General features: G+C 36.6%; 2 protein-coding genes across 2 annotated transcripts in view; one reads left to right on the forward strand and one right to left on the reverse strand.

The window, feature by feature from the left end:
* LOC106905224 (uncharacterized) overlaps positions 1–3,386 on the forward strand; it is a 36,786-nt gene extending 33,400 nt beyond the window's left edge. The window contains exon 4 of the mRNA XM_088009971.1: positions 1,982–3,386. Coding sequence (XP_087866097.1) covers positions 1,982–2,928 — 947 coding nt within the window. The 3' untranslated portion in view covers positions 2,929–3,386. The remainder of the gene's footprint in view (positions 1–1,981) is intronic.
* Positions 3,387–16,330: 12,944 nt separating this feature from the next.
* On the reverse strand, positions 16,331–18,688 carry LOC148156502 (uncharacterized). Its single transcript, XM_088009895.1, has 5 exons — positions 18,065–18,688; positions 17,332–17,385; positions 17,098–17,124; positions 16,857–17,010; positions 16,331–16,778 (listed from the first exon to the last, which is right to left on the reverse strand). The coding sequence occupies exons 1-5, from the start codon at positions 18,119–18,121 to the stop codon at positions 16,585–16,587; spliced, it is 486 nt and encodes a 161-aa protein (XP_087866021.1). The 5' UTR covers positions 18,122–18,688; the 3' UTR covers positions 16,331–16,584.
* Positions 18,689–19,155: the final 467 nt, after the last annotated feature.

Genomic DNA, 19,155 nt, shown 5'->3' on the forward strand with positions numbered 1-19,155 from the left:
ATCCATGAAAGCATGAAATCCAACAGAAAGGGGATGGAAAGAAGGTGTGTGGGGGAGGACATGCAACCGAGGAGCCAGTAGCAGAGTTGTAGTCTAGACCACCGAACCAGAGACCAAATCAAGATCAAGACCAGCGCCCCACGCTACATGACTCAATGAAATTAAGTGTACCTATCAAAATTGCTTTTCAAATTGATCTGAAAGATCCACATTCCCATAAAAACACTTCGATATTAAATACTTAGAGCTGAAATAACTTTAACCAGTATCAATTCAAACTCTTCTTCATTCTGCTTTGCTTTCATCTTTGTGCTACAATCCGCGGAGGTTATCGACTATGCTGACCAAGGCGCAAGAAGTAACCAAGCAGAAAGAGCACCGACCACCTTCCCACTGCAATGTCTGCCACCATGACAGGAGACATGAAAACAATCAAAGAGCAATGAGCATGCTCTGCGTTCTTACGTTCTTGTTTTATTTATTCGCCAATTAAATAAATCTACATATATTTTTTAATGAAATAAAATTAGGGCTGAAACGATTCCTCGAGTGATTAGAGTACGTTGATTATTAAAATTCCTCGAGGAAAATTTACCTGCCTCGAAGCTTCATTAATTTATATTTTATTATTTAGCCACGTGTTCCGACCAGAACATTACTTGCATTACGCGGAGCTCTGACTTCCGCCTCTCAGTTGTTGATGAAAGCTAAGTGTTAGCGGTGTTACGTCAATCTGATGGGGAAACGCGGATTGACGTAACACCGGTCTGAACAAACGGGTGGCGGTACATGGCTGGTAGATGAGTTTCTGAGTGTGACGAACGAAGGTGCAGTAAATATTGCTTACAGAGTTCAAACTTTCCTTTGTTCTTTCTGCTACCTCTCTTGCTCTGGTAAAAACCATAGGCACCGAACCCTGTAGAAAGTGGACCAACCCACATTTCTTCCTGTCTTGCGTAGAAAATGAATAACAGAAATAATAAAACAAGAAATAAATAAAATAAACAATTATGAACCTATAAATACACTCTGTAAATAATACAAAAAAATATAAATTTAAGAATAAACTAACAAAATGCAAATGAATAAAGAATAAATAGCTCCAACACAGAAGAGTAAACGTAACCATGGCAACCAGCCCCGTGGCGGAGTTAGCCGTGCCCGCCCTGAACTGGAAGTTTTCTCCTTCCTTCCTTGCTTCCCTCCTTCCTTCCTTGTGTGGGTGTTAATCCAGCTTAACAGTATGAGATGATTTAGCCCGTCTAGACCTGAAAGTACCTCAAAAGGATGTCTTCTACATCACTGTCTCTCCCTCAGTTGGAAAAGAGTTCCCACTCCGCCAACAGGCGACCCTTTCCACAAAGTGTGGTCTATGCTCAGTGCACTGAATTACTAAAAGATGATGCCAGACCTGGAACTGGCTTAGGACGGGGCTCAAGTGTCGTGTTTGGTCTGGTGGAACAGGCAGAAGTTCCTCCAGGATGTACATCTGGGCATGACAACAAGTTTTCACCTGACTTTGCCTCATTGATAAAATGACCAGGTGAGGTTGGCACATTAAGACAAAGCCATCTGCATGATGTGGCATTTAATCTTCATGTATCTAGAAAAATCCTGCAGTCTGCACTGATCATCCATCTAAAATGGTTCTGAAGACACTTATAATCATGCCTTGTTATTATAGGTTATGCTTGCCATTATTTTTTATTTTTTTTTTGCAAATAGGTTAGATTAGTGTAAATTAGTTTAAATATTTTCCCACTGACAACAATAAATCCCAAATATGAAACCAACGTTTCAATACCATAACCAAAATAAACATAATAATTCCTAAATAATAGGAATAATTACAACTTTCACTTAATTAAAATTATTCAAATTACAAATTTGAGATTAAATGGGTTACTGTCTGAAAGTCTTCTCTCATTTACTTCAATAAATAAAGTTAACAATTCGTCTTTTTTTCTATTTTCTTCTCTAGATTGCCAACAACATAACATTTACAAGGAGAAGCTATGTAAGCAGGAGAGGAGATCCACTCTGGACCAGGAGGAGTTAGAATCTCTGCAGGTGAAACAAGAACAGGAAGAACCAGAAGATCAGCAGATAAAACAAGAACAGGAGGATCTAGAACACCAGCAGATAAAAGTGGAAGACAAAGGTGTTTACTGCAGTCAGGGTGAAGAACAGATTGAGCTAAAACAGGAGACTGATACCTGCATGGTGGTTCCTGTTGATGAGCAAACATCCCACACTGAGTCAGAATCAAACGGGAACCAAGTCATCTTCCAGGAAGCTGCTGAAGCTGAGAACCAAAATCAGGAAAGAAGAAAACCTTTCTCATGTGAGACCTGTGAAAAACGTTTCACTGCCATATCTACTCTCAATCGTCATATTAGAATTCACACGGGTGAAAAGCCGTTTTCATGTGTGAACTGTGGAAAAGGTTTTAGTCGAAAACAGCATTTAACTCAGCACATCAGGATTCACACTGGTGAAAAGCCATTTTCATGTGTGAACTGTGGAAAAGGTTTTAGTCGAAAACAACATTTAACTCTGCACATGAGGATTCACACTGGTGAAAAGCCATTTTCATGTGTGAACTGTGGAAAACGTTTTAGCGGAAAATGGAATTTAATTCAGCACATGATTATTCACTCTGGTGAAAAACCATTTTCATGTGTGAACTGTGGAAAAGGTTTTAGTGAAAAGCGGAATTTAGCTCAGCACATGATTATTCACTCTGGTGAAAAACCATTTTCATGTGTGACCTGTGGAAAAGGTTTTAGTGAAAAGCGGAATTTAACTCGTCACATGATGATTCACAATGGTAAAAAGCCATTTTCATGTGGGAACTGTGGAAAAAGTTTTAGTCTAAAACATCATTTAACTCGGCACATGATGATTCACACAGGTGAAAAGCCGTAGAAATATTTTCCATATATGTCCTCTGTTGAGGTTCATTATAAAAGTCATTTAGATGAAAAATGGAATCATACACAGGAGGGCTTTGTTGTCTATAAAGTGGAGAAATGGTTTAATTTTCTAATTTGTGAAATGTGATCATTTGGTTCTTGACATTTGGATACTTTAAGATGTACAATATGAACTTGAAGGATTGATTTGTATTATTCTGAATGGACAGAATGAGTGGGGTGAATTAAATTTACTTTAATGAAATTTTAATCCAAAAGAAAATGTGCTGTTGTGCACTAATTGTAGATTTTCATTAATTGTTTTGCACTTTGAAATTTACTGTATTAAAAAATTATTTAATAGGTTTGTCTTTAAAGCAAAACTAGACTGAAACTGATGCTGTTATTTGTTCCAAATTATTTTAACCAGTCTATGTAAAAGCTTTTCAAATAAATTAACCTGTCTTTGTATATTTTTTCTATTTTCTGCTGTGGCTGTTTTCTATTAAAGATCACTATCTTTTTTAAGAGTTTAAACTAATTTAATCTCTATACATATAGATATATGTTTAAGTCCTTACAAAGTCACTTGCATTTTCTTTGAAAATGCAGTGAGTGCTGAATGCTACTGCTGAAATATGCAGAAATATTTGAGTTCAAGAGCAGAATCAAGCTTACAAAGGTAAAGTATAATATATATTGAATAATTTTAGGATTAAAGAGATCAACGACTTTTAACCCATAGAGCAGTAATAAGAGTGTATAAGCTAACAGTAAAAAAAGAAAACTGCTAGCTTAAATATCAATATCATGTTGGCTTACGCTAGCGTGAAGGTTAACATGACTTAAGCCATTAAATAAGGGAGGTTTAGTTTTAGGTAAAAAAAAAAAATAGGTAAAAATATAATATTAGCTTAAATTCTATCATTACTATGTTGCGGTATGTTAGAATATAGCATTTTGGATAACATTAACTCAGTCCATTGCGTAAGTTAAGCTTAGCTTTTTTGTCCCAATTAATCAAAAGCTACTGTTAGCTTAAATGCTACATCATGTTGGGTATAGAGTTGCCACCCGTCCCTTAAAATACGAAATCGTCCCGTATTTGGCTGTTAAATATTGCGTTCTGTATTGAACCGATACGGGACGCGATTTGTTCCGTATTTCTATAAATGTCCGATAGACACACCTAACACACATCAACACTAACAATAATGACCAAAATAAAACACAGGAAATATTATGGACAGCTAAATTCTCGTGGCGGGAACGAAAGGACCCCAGAACGCTACGGACCGACGCTGTTTTCACGGTTGCCTAGAGACGGACACTATGCAGCCACGTCTTTTTAAAACGTCTTTGACCCGACTTTTCGCCGTACTTAAAACCAAAACCTCTCGTAAGTCATAAGGATACAGACGTGAGAGGGAAGACGCCAATCCCAGACTGAATAATGTTAGTGAGGATGAACACAGACACTTTAAAAAATGTTTCCATCGTGGCGCAGTGTGCTGCTGTATATCATACAAAGCGGATCAGGAGAACTGCAGATCCGTTAGAACCTAAAGAACCAGAAATCAGCGTCTCTTCATCCTCAATCATCTCCTGACACTGATATAGTACAGAACATGTTATTATTGATTCACTTTTTTATTGTGCTTTTAGTCGACTATAGTGGTTTGATTATTTGCTTATTTAATGTACAATTCTTGAGAATAGGGACAAAACATGTCCTATGGATAAAGCACAAAATTTGAATAAAATATACACACAATATTTTTTTTCAAAATAGTCCTTCTCCTGGTTCAAACCTGATGGCTCAGCTAAATCCCGTATCGACTTCTGGCTAATCTCAGACAGTCTGATGCGAAATAGTGTGAATGCTGGAATTTCACCTGCACCTTTATCTGATCAGTGCCTGATACAACTCAGTATCACAACTCAACTGAAAAAATCCCATAAGAAAGGTTACTGGAAATTTAACTCAACCCTGCTTAACAACGAAAAGTTTAATAACGAAATCCTGGAGCATCTCAATTTTATTTGTCGTGATAAAAATCTGAATTCTTACACAGAAAAATGGGAATTTTTTAAATTTAAAGTCCGCCAAATCTCAATCAAACACAGCAAATGAACATCTTTCCAAAATAAGGAAAAGGAATTAGAAATCATTCAGACTTAGTCTTATCTGCTCTAAACCGTTTTTTAATGATGATGACAAACAGCGCTAAAAAAAATTCTACAGTCTGATTTTTATACTAAAAAACTCACAGGAGCATATTTGAGGTCCCGAGCAAAGTGGATTTAGGATGGTGAGAAAAGTACTGCATATTTCTGTAGGTTAGAAAAAAGTAAACAAGAAAGAAATGCAATAAAATGCTTGCAAAATAAACCATGCACAGACTCAAAATTAATATTCAAAGAAACTTTTACCTGAAACAAGGTGTGATCACACTCATTCCTAAACCCGGTAAAGATCCAACTCTTCTTGATAATTTAAGACCTATAACACTATTAAATAATGATTACAAGCTCCTGACACACATTTTTGCTAACGGGTTAAAATCATGCACATTCCAGATTATCTCTGACACTCAATCTGGATTTATAAAAGGGTGCTGCATACATAATAACATTCGCTTTATTTTGGACTTGATTGACTATAACCATTTAGTTGAAAATGAAGGCTTTGCATTACTTTTAGACTTTTATAAAGTCTTTGATATGTTAGAACATGAATTTATGTTCAAAGCTTTAGGTTTATTTGGGTTTGGAAATAAATTTATTAATGTAATTGAAACATTTTACAAAGAGACAAACAGTTTAGTGTGTCCTCCACATGGCACCTCACAAAGATTTAGCATCAACAAAGGTATAAAACAAGGTTGTCCAATCTCCCCCTTGCTTTCCATTTCAATTAAAAATTCTCAATTTGGTAAATTATCGGTGCTAGGCAAAGAGTTTTCTATTAGTCAGCTGGCTGATGACACAACCATCTTTTTAAATAACCTGAATGAAATTCCCAAAATTCTCAAATTGATTGAAACTTTCTCAAAGGCCTCAGGGCTTAAATTAAATTTAAACAAATGTGAAATTTTGCCTCTAAAAGACTGTCCTATATCTACTGCTTTTAATATCCCTGTCAAATCTGATGTCAAATATCTGGGTGTGCATGTAAATAAAAATGATTTAGAAAATCTGAATATTTGGGAGAAACTTCCAAATTGTAAAACTCATAAATAAATGGACACACAGAGATTTATCTATTCTGGGAAGAATATTTCTCACCAAAATGGAAAGTATTTCCAGACTTATCTACCCTGCATATACATTAGGAATACCCGATTCAGCAACCAAATCTATCAATAGGATGAATTTTGACTTATATGGAAACAGAAAACTCACTATATCAGAAAAGGTAATTTAATCAAACAGTTTGAAGATGAAGGACTGCAAGCTAATTATTGGAGCTATGCCCCCAAATATTTAACGTACAGCTAAATGTTTTTACGATATCCCTGATTACAGAACCCCTGAGCGACCTGGACTTCTGATTAATGGGTAACCCTTATTATCTCTAAAATTCATGGACAAACATCAAGATGCAGAACTGTATAATATGATGAACAATCTGAAACTGTTGGAAAACCCCTAATGTTTTTGTTTCAGTTTTTGTTTTGTTCTTTCGTTTCTATGGAAGCAGCCTGTGTCTGCTTCTTCAGGTTTATCAGGTTTGTGTACATCTGATGCCGATACCATGTTTGTTGTATATGGTAATAAAAAACAATATGTTGATCACGGACAGCCACAACAAAAGGGGGGCATCACCATCTGGGCCAAACGCACCACCTTCAATCCTCAGAGCTAAAAAAAAAAAAAAGAGAGAAATAAATACAAACTATTATTAAAATACCGGTAGAAAATTAAAATAGATAAAACCATTAAAAGTCCTTTACACTCGACCACCAGCACCGCACAATTAAGTGTACAAACCGGTGCTGATCGGCTCTCAATAAGCCACAAAGCAGCAGCGCTCATTGATATACGGATACAATTGGAAAGGTTCTTATCTGGCGAAGTGAAGAAACTGTGAAACATGTTGCGGGATGTAGGAGATACGAGTCAGAGGACAATATTAACTTTGGATTTGTGGAAAACTGTAATACTGATATTGTATTTGTTTTATTTAGATAAAGTGGAAGAAAAGATTTTAGGTTTTTCAAAGAAAACTGAGAAATCTTTAGATGTAATGATCGTATGATCCGCAAGGTGGCGGTAATGCAATGACATGAATGCCGACAATCATAAAATCCCAAAGAAGAAGAAGAAGTTTTCTTCTTCTTCTTCTTCTTCTTCTTCTGTTGTGTTGAATGTTTCAGTGTCTCTAAAAACATCTTCAGTCCAGCTTAAACGAGTTTATCAACGAGCTAGGCACGTGCAGAGGGGGGGGCTGGGGGTGCTTGAGCACCTGCCCTTTTTGCTCCTTGCCCCAAAGCGCCCTTTTGGTCAATTTTTTATTTTTTTTTTTGGTATTATTATTTTCAAAGCCCTCTTCTGACACATAACATGTACTAAAATTATTTTTGTTTTGTTTTGGTTTTTTGTACAACATAATAAGCCTTCCGGTCACCTTGTTACCTTTGACCTTTTGCCCGTGACGCATGACGCAGTTGCTTCTCGCGCAGTGAGATAAGGCGGCTAACTGGAGCTCAACGTAGTGAACGTTCCAGATTACAGAACAGTTTTTGGTGAATTATATATATATAAAAAAACATTTTTGGTGAATAAAGTGGAGTAGACCTGCTACTTGTCAGATGACGGAAAACGTTGAAGTATCGTTTCTGCTTCAGCACGGAGTCGCGGTTTAAGCAGAGAGGTAATGAAATACAACAGACACTGACAGGCCTCTGCGTCTGGCTTACTCTGAAGAACTACTGAGCGGGAGGAGACAGCCAGGTGAGGAAAAACTGTTCTTATCTATCGATTCAGTGTTTTTATCATACAGACATTAGGCTGCTGTTGTTGTGCTATTAGCTAGCTGCTAGCTAACGACTTTGCTAGAAGCTAGATAACTAAAAAGCTTCTTCCCTGTGTATGAGGCACATTGCCCGTCCAAAACTTATCATCTCCATAATGGATATACTGTATGTCCGATCTTCTAATTTCCTTTGCTGCATAATGTACATTGCATTTATTCTGGCGTTAGGTAAATGTATCTTGAAGGAGAATAGCACTTAAATAAAAGTCCAACAAGCATATTCATTTAGAATTAAAAATAACTCACCCTGAATTACCATGATAGATATAATGTGTGTCATTAATGAAGGGGAAAAAACTCAACCCAGACTTTAAGTTTAGGGTCTGGTTCACAGAGTATAAAGTTAAATTTTTTCCCCAATTATTCAATGGGAAAAAATAAACTAACCTCAGTTAAGTAAAATAAAATTGTAATCAAAACTTTTGGAATTGTAATGATTTCTTTTTTTAAAAACAAATTGTTTTGTTTAAAAAACTTTTTTTTAATTAAATAACTAATTTTTGTCTTGTGAACTTAAAAAGTTATTTGCCAAACATAAACTTTTATTTGCACACATCAGAAATCTTTTGTTGTGAATTTAGGCCCTGCCCATGACGTCATGTGAGAATCACAAGCAAAACTTTGAGTCATGCACAAATAAGTTTGTTTTGCAAAAAAATATTCCCTTCATGAGACAAATGTGTGATTTAAATGTTTAAAAAAGTTTTAAGTAAAACTCAGTAGGCTTTTCCCACAGTGACATGCATTAACAATTCAATTTTTGCTTTTGATTTTTTCTTTTTTCTGCAGTTCCACCTTAAAGTTTGGTGCAGCTCTGCTTTCCTGAATGGACCATCTTCATCTCCACTACAGCAAACAGGCAGCTCTTTTTTATAGATTACAGTCCACAAAAAAGGTTGCATTGTGCCCTTGTTTATATTTTTAATAATGTAATTCTGTAAAGACAAAATATGTAAATCAGAGCTAGACCACCAGCTGATATCTTGCTAAATTGTGGGTTTGAATATTGCAATACTTTCCTATAACAAAATAGACCTGCAGAAAGAAATTACTAATAAAATATATTACATATGCATAGTTGTATGCTCTGTGTAGAGATTTACCTTAGCTTTGATTGTATATTTCGCAATTTTGTAATTTATCATTGTTTATTAAACTCTGAAAGCTGTGTGGCTTTATTAATATTCTGTCCTGGAATGCGGTAAGATGTGCCCTTTTTTTTATTTTGAGCACCTGCCCTTTTAGTGGTCTCTGCACGGCCCTGGTCAACACTGTATACAATATTATGTTGTAATGTTAGTAAATATTAGTGAATATGTAAGTATTAATTTATAAACTCAACACACAGCTCTTAATGTTGCACATGTTTGCTCAACATAATTGAGTAAGCATGACTGTATATTTTTACTTTTAAACAATACAACTAACTGAAATTGGTGCTTGAGGAGCATCATCATTCAAATATGAAGTTTGGGAGGCTTTTCCCTCTAAAGGGGCAAGCCGGAGCACCCGGAGAGAAGCTAAACAGAATTTCAAAAGGCAACACACACACACACACACACACACACACACACACACACACACACACACACGCACACACACACACACACACACACACACACACAAGGAGTAATTTAGAGAGACCAATTAAGGCTGTGGAGGCTTTTGTATGGTGTTTGTCAAACCAGAGCACCTGGAGAGAACCTAGAAAGTCTAAAGTCTACCCATCCCTCCCACACCCATCCCTCTATCTGCCCATTCCTCCATCCCTCCCGCACCCATCCCTCTATCTGCCCACCCCTCCATCCCTCCCGCACCCATCCCTCTATTCCTCCATCCCTCTATCCACCCATCCCTCCCACACCCATCCCTCTATCCACCCATCCATCTATCTGCCCATTCCTCCATCCCTCAATCCACCCATCCGTCTATCTGCCCATTCCTCTGTCCCTCCCGCACCCATCCCTCTATCCACCCGTCCGTCTATCTGCCCATTCCTCCATCCCTCAATCCACCCATCACTCCCACACCCATCCTTCTATCCACCCATCCGTCTATCTGCCCATTCCTCCGTCCCTCTATCCACCCATCCGTCTATCCACCCATCCCTCCTGCACCCATCCCTCTATCTGCCCATCCCTCTATCCATCCTTCTTCTCCCTCCATTAAAAGCACTTCTACCGTCCCTTCTTTGGATGGTTTTTGTCTTTTACTCTGTCGCTCATCCTGCGAGAATCTGCTTTTTGTTTGCTCTCATTAATATCTGAGTCTTCTGATTCTGCTCCAGATTTTGAATGTCTGACTATCGACCTCAGACTTTTCTTCAACTGTTTGTTTCTTATTTCATGCCAATCTGCTGAATCCTCAGACATGTCCTCTTCTGTGGGGTAGAAACTATCCCTTCTGCAGGAGGCATCTGTTGAATCGTCTGTGCTGCTTTCAGACGTGTCCTCAGTCGTGAAGTAGAAGCTGTCTCTTCTTTGGGAGGAATCTATTGTCCCATTCTCTGAATGACCTGGTTCAGGTGTGGGTTGTCGATATTTCTGGTTGGAATCTGTTGACTCGTCAGTGCTGTCTTGCTCATGATATGTGTCACTTGAAGATGACTCTGAAAATATTTCTGGTTTCCTGATTGCAACAGTGTTTCCTGGTGAATTCAAATTCTGTGCTGAAGAAGTTCCTAATTTCACTGTGTCAAAAGGAGGTTTAAGGTCCCCCAGAAATTTCTCAATTTCTGGTTGGAAGGCCTTGTATTCCTTCAGGAGATTATTGATTTTAGTCTCAAAGTATGCCAAGCGACTGGTCACCTTCTTGTTTTTCTTGTTCTCTTTTGAAAATGAGGAAATCAGTACTTTGGTTCCAAGTTTTACTTTTGGTTTCAAGTCTTCAATCTTCTTCAGGTGATCATTCTCAGTCTGCTTCAAATCTTTGATCTTCTTCTCCATGTCTTTGTAAGCAACCTCCCAGGAAATTTGATCCGAAAGTCTGTCTGTTAAGACCACAACCACCGTTTCTAACTCTGTGTTGAGGGCTGTGAGTCTTCGTTTCTCGTCTACTGCGCACAGAAACTGGTATTTCAACATGGGCACATTGGTCGCTTGATGTCTCAACATTTTGATAATTTCCACTAGTTTCTTGTTCTTTTCAACTTCTACCTTCATTTCTTCCTGTTCCACCGCTACTTTCTGCTTCACAGTGACCAAGTCGTATGTTTTTAATTTCTGCCTGATCTCTCTAAAGTAGCTGTCTTGAAGTTCCATGATCTCCTTGCTTTCCCTTTCCATCTCTGTGAACTCATCAAATAGCTTAGTTTGATGTACAAGTTGTCGAGACAAGACACCAATATTTTTTCTTAACTCTTTGTTAAGAAATGTCAGCCGTTCCTGCTGTTGCTGCGCGGCCCTTTTCAAAGATTTCATCACAGGTTCCTCAAGTAGTTGTTCGTTTGTTTTTACCATCACGTCAAAAAGCAGATCTCTCCTTTTGCATAGGGTGTCCACTTTTTCTCTCTCATCAATCCAGATGTCAGATTCCAGATTCAGCTTAAAGAGCCGTCTTTCGCATTCCTTGAAAAACTCCTTCTCATCTTTCTCCAGTCTTTTCCGATTTTGATAATAGCTTCTGAGGTCCTTGGCGTTCTCGAGTTCAGTGTTGATTTTCAAGAGCTTCTGGAGCGCCCTCTTGTTCTTCCTGCGGACTTTTTCAGCATCAAACACAGGAGCTGCTGCTTTCGCCTTCACAGTTTTAGACATTTTCTTAGGGGGAAAAAGCCAAAAATATCAGAGCAAAACAAAATGTAGGTCAGTCAGGTTCAAGGCCAAAAGCCAAATGGAGAGAATTTTGATGATTCATAGCCCTTTGTGGCTATGAATCATCAAAGGGTGCCCTTGGTGACATCATTGTTGTGATGTCATAACCTCCCAGGGCTCTTTTTATTAATTACTGTTTGAATGACTTTTAAAAGTGACCTGAAAGCTACATTTTCTTCACTGACTGAAGCACTTCGGGACCAGTGTGTCTTAAGTCTGTCTTAAGTCTATTCAGTAGTTCGAGGCAGCAGAAATCTAACGTCTCCAATTTTCCACAGGAATGTTTGTGAAATTAATTTAAATTTATATCTTTTTTTTGTTGAACAGACTCCAATCACTGAAAATCAAATAAAAACACACAATGCCGTCCTGGTGCAGAGACAGCAATTCTAGAAAATGTGAGAGCATGGAGGGATTTTTAAACTGGAAAAGTACATGTTTACATGGGGATTCAGTGTGGCAACGCTTTAAAAGTTTTTTGCATTCTGAACTGATTCAAGGATATTTTTTTTTTTAATTGTCATACCAGCTTTGTTTGTTTGCGGGACGAAATTTGGACTCAGATCCCAGATTAAGAAATATAATAGTAAAAGTGTGTGGGTAAACAGTTTAAAAGGTGAGATGAAGCTGAATTAACGACTGATGGGTAGAATCTTTCAGAATAGAAAGAATGGGTAGCTAGTTTGCCATCTGTTGCCAAGAGACTGATGATGACGTTGGTGGACGACTGGTGACAAGTTTTACCCAGAATACACTTGGAGACAATAAGGACGATCCTCTTGTAATTTTGCGTCTCATAGAGTGAAATGTAAGAGTAAAGATAATGCCAGTTGCATAGCATAAAATTTTATTCAATATTTTACACCCACAATGTCACTAAAATCAGTCGTTCTTGTAAAGTTTTAAGCAACCATGAGTGAACAATATCTGGGGCAGCCTACTATATAATTCACTGGGGCAGACCACTTCATAGCTGTATGTATACTAAACTCATTAGGAGCGGGATCACCTAAAAAGTGAATGGAAAATTTAAAAATTAAAAGTTTTTCGCAACTGAGGTGAAATTATTTGGTGGGGGTGAAATGCGCCTCCATCCAGTATTGGGGGGGGAGGACACGTACCCCTGGTTCCTACGGTTACTATTTACAATCCAATAATCAGATTAAAGTTATGCATCCAAGAAGCATAATGACCGTCATTCCAGGACTGAACACTCACTTTATCATTTGCCTCACAACTAGCAAGATAAATACTCTGGTAGCACACACAAGCTACCAGATTCTGATATGTTTTATTGATCTAAAGGCATTTGATTATTGGTCAAAATGCATTGATATAAGTTGACTGGCAATTGAACAGGTTCTGCCTCTTTTTAAAACCGAAGTAAAAAACAGCTAATGGGTGTTCTGTGTGGCACAGCAAAATCCATATATGGAGGCCTTAGTCTTTGATGCAGCTGTCGCAGGTTCGATTCCTGGCCTGGCACCTTTGGCGCATGTCTTCCCCTTCTTTCATTACCCACTTTCCTGTCAACTAACTATCAAATAAAGGCCACTAGAGAAAAAAAACCCCAGCTCATAAAATAGGACTGAGCAGTTTTAAACTCAATACAGCAGTTTTACCAACAAAAATAAAATCTAAAAAACAAGTTTTGCTCTTCTTGAACATCTCTCTACATCAGTGCAACAGTTTGATCTACAAAATAAATAAAAATGATGCTTTTCACATCTAACAGACACCTTAGCTCCTCACTGATGACTCATTCTCACTTTCCAATGCAGATTCAGCAACTTATCAAACATGAGACATAAAAATACTGAGGCAAAAAGCCTAAATGTTTTTCTTCTCCTGTCATTTTCAGCACAAACATTTAACTAAAATGTCTACGGATATGTGTTTCTGTCTCTGCCTCCCTCTGACTCTCTGCAGCCTGATGTTCCTGCATGAATTCACGTATTTACAGGAGACACTACAGTAATGAACAGTATCAGAATGTGAATTAACTAAATATAAAAAAGTATGTTTTTATCATACAGAATGAGAATTTAAGCAACAATTTTCAGATGTATACATTATACATCTCAACTCTATTTACTGCGTAACGCGTTTCTGATAGAAAAAATCTTCACTCATTTATTTTTAAACCTCAAGTGCTTGTCTTTTCATATCTCCTAACCATTACCCTTATAGTGTGGAAATAATTAACAAAATATTGAAACGTTGAAAGAAATCAACCTGACATCAGTCCTCACCTGTTCTACTTTCTGGGTCTATTATAATTAATATAATTTTTTATATCTTCTATGTCTTCCCTGACCTGCTGTTCTCATAATAAAATAATTTAGTTAAAAATTAAAACCGGTTAATACATATTTCAATAAACTAAATGAAGACCTCACCAGAGCTTCTTCACCTTTCTTCAACATCATTCTAGCACTGCTGTTCTCCTAAATATATAATAATATAATATAATATAATATAATATAATATAATATAATATAATATAATATAATATAATATAATATAATATAATAAGATGTTATAAACGAGCGATATTCATGGCAACATTCCCAACAGACCGTTTACCTCATTCAGACGGAGTTTCTGCCTCCCTGATCTCTGCAAGTACACTTCGCTGCAGCCTGCGGAAAGGGGCGGTGACGGACCACTGTCAGTCTCATACCTTATATGGAAATTGGACTATTACATTCCGGAAATGAAGGGGGCGCCAGTGACACCATTTCCTGTACCAGCCGTGTTTTAATAATTATAATAATAATAACGCATTTTATTTCACAACGCCTTTCAAAACACCCAAAAACACTTTTAACATTTAAAATTAATTACTAATTAGGAAATGACATACCACGTGTTACGTTATGTTAGTGACGTGGTATGTCAGTCACATGGTATGTCAGTCACGTGTTATGTCAGTCACGTGGTATGTCAGTCACGTGGTATGTCAGTCACGTGGTATGTCAGTCACGTGGTATGTCCGCTTTTTTATCTTTATTAAATCTTTTTTTCGGATGTTAAAATTACATTAGTAACAAACAATCTACAATAAACAATAATAAGGAAATGAAGGGTGCGCCGTGTTTTCATAATTATAATAATAACGCATTTTATTTGACTACCCCTTTCAAAACTTACACTTTCAAAACTTTTCAAAACACCCAATAACACTTTTAACATTTAAAATTAATTACAAATTAAACGTTAAGGAAATGAGATACGTTATATATTACGTTTATTAAATCTTTCTTTTCGGATGTTAAAATTATATTAACAAACAATCTAAAAGAAGGAATCATGGAGATGTATTTATCTATCTTTACACCCTAACTATCCCAAACAAAAGTCATAAAACAAATTAAATTAATATTTTAGAGACAAATGTACATTACATTAAGAACACATCTATCCATTCCATTAATTATTATACACATATAGCGGGGTGGTGAGAGCTGCTGATGGACCCTGGACACATCGCCAGTCCATCCATAAACAAATACTTGCTGGTGTTGAAATTCAAATAATAGTTTTAGATGTTGTGAATGGTATTCTTAAAATAAATAAGTTAAAATCTAATATACAATGTCCTTTTCATTATTTCATAAGGACTAGATGGAAAAGAGGTTTGGTCAACAATTTTGGCCAACCTGGTCCGTTCATTCACAATTCTGTTTATTTGCCAAATATTTTTCTTATTATTCATATCTTGAATATAATTCACTAACAAATTAAATGACTTTTGAACTTCTAACAAGCTCAACTGTTATTGTTTACCATAATGTCTTAACCAGTAAACTGGTTGGTGTCCCACTATTCCATTTAGAAATTACAAATCTATTCTAATTGCAATCAATTTATAAACTGCGCTCCAAAGACCTTAAATATGCAATTGTTGCAGAACCCAGTGATTCATTTAAAACTTTAAATTCAGCTTCAACCTGGAAAGACTCACACAGAAAGTAGGTTTTAGAAATTTTATTTGATAAGAAATAATCTTCGGACCCGGCCGTAGACGCTGCGCTGGTCACCGCCAGAGAGAATGATCTGCTGTTCAGGAGTTATTTTTTTCTATATGAAAACCTTTTTTTAATAAATTCACTGGATACATAAATTAAACCTGTGTAAATTGTAACTATAACTGTCTTCATCTCACCTGATCACGGCGCCGGTCTTATCTCCTCCACCCTTCAGAAACTCCGGCTTGATGTGCAACTGCTCCTCACCTGAGCTTCCATCACTTCCACCTGATCTCTACTTTTGCTCAGCTTACCTTTAATCTTATGTTTGGATTATAACTTTGTAACTAAACAATGTTTCTGTATGTGCTTGCTTTATTATAAAACAGTTCATTCTGACTGTTAAAACAAGCAGAAACATTTGTGTTTCTGTTTGTGCCGTATGTCAGGTTTGTAAATGAAATTTGTATTGATTCCAGTCATTGTTGAAAAAGTATAGGAAACATTGTATTTACACATATAAAATATTGAAAATTATGAACTTAGCATGTATTTTAAATTGTTAAATCAAGGTTATCCAAATACTAAACAACACTGTTACAATATATTTACAACCATTTTATTGGCTCTACTCTACAACAAAATACAGCCACAATGTAACTGTGTGGAAATGACACCATTTCTATAAAAACTAAATAATTTCAATCAAATGAGTTACAACAAAAGTAACATTCAAAAATGTACATAATATTTTATTAACATATTTCAAAAACAAATGACTGAACAAGAAAAAAGGCAAATGTGCTTCATCATAAAAAAAAAAGAAAAAAAAACTAATATCTTCCTTGCATTTAGTACTGGCATTCAGGGCAGTGTCCAGGTATGCCATCACAATAGTAACGAGGGAACTCTCCTCGTCTTCCATGCCCGGTGAAGCCCACAGAGTCTTTATACTGCCGGTTACAGGAAGAACATTGGATAACCGCAAAAGGAATCCTGTTTTCTGCCTTGAATGATTCAGAAAAATTTTCCCAGTTGATCTCACCTGTTAATGAAAAACTTATTTTATGTAGTGGAAATCTAATTTCACATGTTTTAGGTGAAAAAAGTGAAAGGTCCTTACCATCCAACCAAGCAAAGTGAGTCTTCTTCCTGAACACTGGGTCAGACACAATGGCTTCAAAGGACTTGCATGTCAATGCCAACGTGAGGTAAGCTGTGTCTCCCTGTGCCAGTATTACCTCCTGGAGAATAGCTTCCAGGACAATCAAAGGCATCTGAAAATAATGATAGTAAAAAAAACAGGTGCATTGCAAGACTTATCCTGGAAGAATGGCTATGACATGATTATGAATGAATCTTACCTGTAAGATTGGCGGTATACTTTGTACCTGAATGGTGACAAGCATGAAACAATAATTAAGACTTAGTATCTGTCAGTACCTTATCCTATCCATCTGTAATGGTATAAAAAACGCTGTCCAAATAATACATTTTACTTTTTTTTTTTTGCCTAAATCATTTAGAGTTGTAGTTTCATTTGCACATAAAGATACACAAATCAAAATTACTAGTTATGCATATTTTTAAAAACTAACCTCAATTTGTGCCTCGGTTGCTTTGGCATAGTTGTGGTCATCAGCAAACAGAGTCTGTAAAAATATAGATTTTTTTAAGTGGAAGATTAATGCAAGCCCAAATAACATAAAAAGTCATTCAACCCTTTTAATTGTTCTATCCTGATTTTATTTCAGACTTAAAAAAATAAGCATACACCAAAAGTGTACTGTGAATAGAAATTACATGATTTGACATTTTAATACACAAAAAATTTAAACACGATACACAGATAAAAGTTGTTTATGTTAGGTTTCCTCTAACCTTAATTTGTTGTCTTGTATTAAAATGTTTCCTTTTTGGTTTTAAAATACCTAACAGTGCACATAACTTCATTTTTATTAATGTCTGCTTAAATAAATGGGTAATATTACATTGCACGTTATAATCAGTAAAACAGTACTTAATAATAGCCATTTCACAAAATACTTTGTTACTTTTAAATGTGTAGTTTGCTGCACAGTTACTAAAAATACATTGAAATACATTGAAAATACCCAGAGATGTACTCATCTCTGGGTACTATGATGGCAGCTGATAGCTTATAAAGAAAGCTGTTAGTTTATAAAAAATATTAGACTTTCCAGAAATTGAACATTGGTGTACAAAAACATATTTTAAAAAATATTAACCTTAAAAAATAAAATAAAATAAAAACACGAGAGAACTGATAAGTGTGTAAAAAAAAACATTCATTAGTGTATTTTTCCATACCGTTATGTTGAACCACAGCAGTTCTTGCAATGTGGTTCTTAACCTTGTAAGACTCATCCGCACTGTATGAGCAAAGGGGACAGTAGTACTTGTTGTTCATGCAGTACGGAACAATTTTAGCTCCGATCCCAGTGTTACAAATTGATACGTGCATCTGTGAAATTTAAATAAAAAAACAAATTTTGAGCATAAAATACATTTTTCAATTATACATTTTCTACTTTTAGATTTTTATCTAACGGTGGCCTGCACGAAATAATTAGCTATGCTACATGCTAAAATTAGCCTTCCCGAACTACGAATTTCACTCGTTTACAGCTGTCAATTATATTTTCTAACTAATCTAGAAAAGCGTATTGATTTACTCTGTAAAAAAAGATTTAATACGGTAGAAAGTACCTTTTGCTGACTTCCTGGTTTTTGCATTGTGGATCGCGTGGCAAATGTCAGTGGTGAAACCTCTCAAACTTCTTACCCCGCTTCTTTAAGGTATTTATACTAGTGACTGTGAAAATAGCGCCCCCTTCATTTCCGGAATGTAATAGTCCAATTTCCATATAAGGTATGAGACTGACAGTGGTCCGTCACCGCCCCTTTCCGCAGGCTGCAGCGAAGACCCTCTCGATCTCTGAGCCGTTGAGAGGGGGGAGAGAGAGGGGGGCAGGAAGCGCTGTGCTGAAGGCGCTGTAGTGCGCCTTCAAAATAAAAGCACGCGAGTGGAAGATTTCAAAATTCTTTGCAACTGCGGTGAAATTATTGGTGGGGGGACGAATGCGGCTGTCTCCAATATTGGGAGAGGGGAGTAGGGGGGGACATGTAGGGACCCACCCAGTTCCTACTCCTATGCTGAGATCTGTACAAATGTCGTTTTGATACATTATTCCTCAGACAGGAACACTTAACTTTTGAATCGACATAAATTTTTTTATAGCCTCATTTTTATTTGTCTAACAGAAGAGAATTTGGATATAGGAACATCTTAGCTATGCTGAAAATCCTGGCTGTACGTTGAGACTTTGCTGCTGGCTTGGGGCAGTTGCAGATGGGCCATCTGGGGCCTGTGGCCCTCATAAGTGATTAGCTTGCAGTGT

Source organism: Poecilia mexicana, unplaced genomic scaffold (genome assembly GCF_051168715.1).
Source record: "Poecilia mexicana isolate PSO_F unplaced genomic scaffold, ASM5116871v1 scaffold_11, whole genome shotgun sequence".
Classification (NCBI taxonomy): domain Eukaryota; kingdom Metazoa; phylum Chordata; class Actinopteri; order Cyprinodontiformes; family Poeciliidae; genus Poecilia; species Poecilia mexicana.

Bases quoted from the DNA above. Each gene is read 5' to 3' on its own strand.
- LOC148156502 (XM_088009895.1), bottom strand. From the start codon at position 18,121: ATGAGTCTTACAAGGTTAAGAACCACATTGCAAGAACTGCTGTGGTTC. The intron at 17,386-18,064 runs GTATGGAAAAAT...ATATTTTTACAG, and splicing joins TGCTGTGGTTCAACATAACG to ACTCTGTTTGCTGATGACCA. The intron at 16,779-16,856 runs GTAAGGACCTTT...TTTCATTAACAG, and splicing joins TCACTTTGCTTGGTTGGATG to GTGAGATCAACTGGGAAAAT.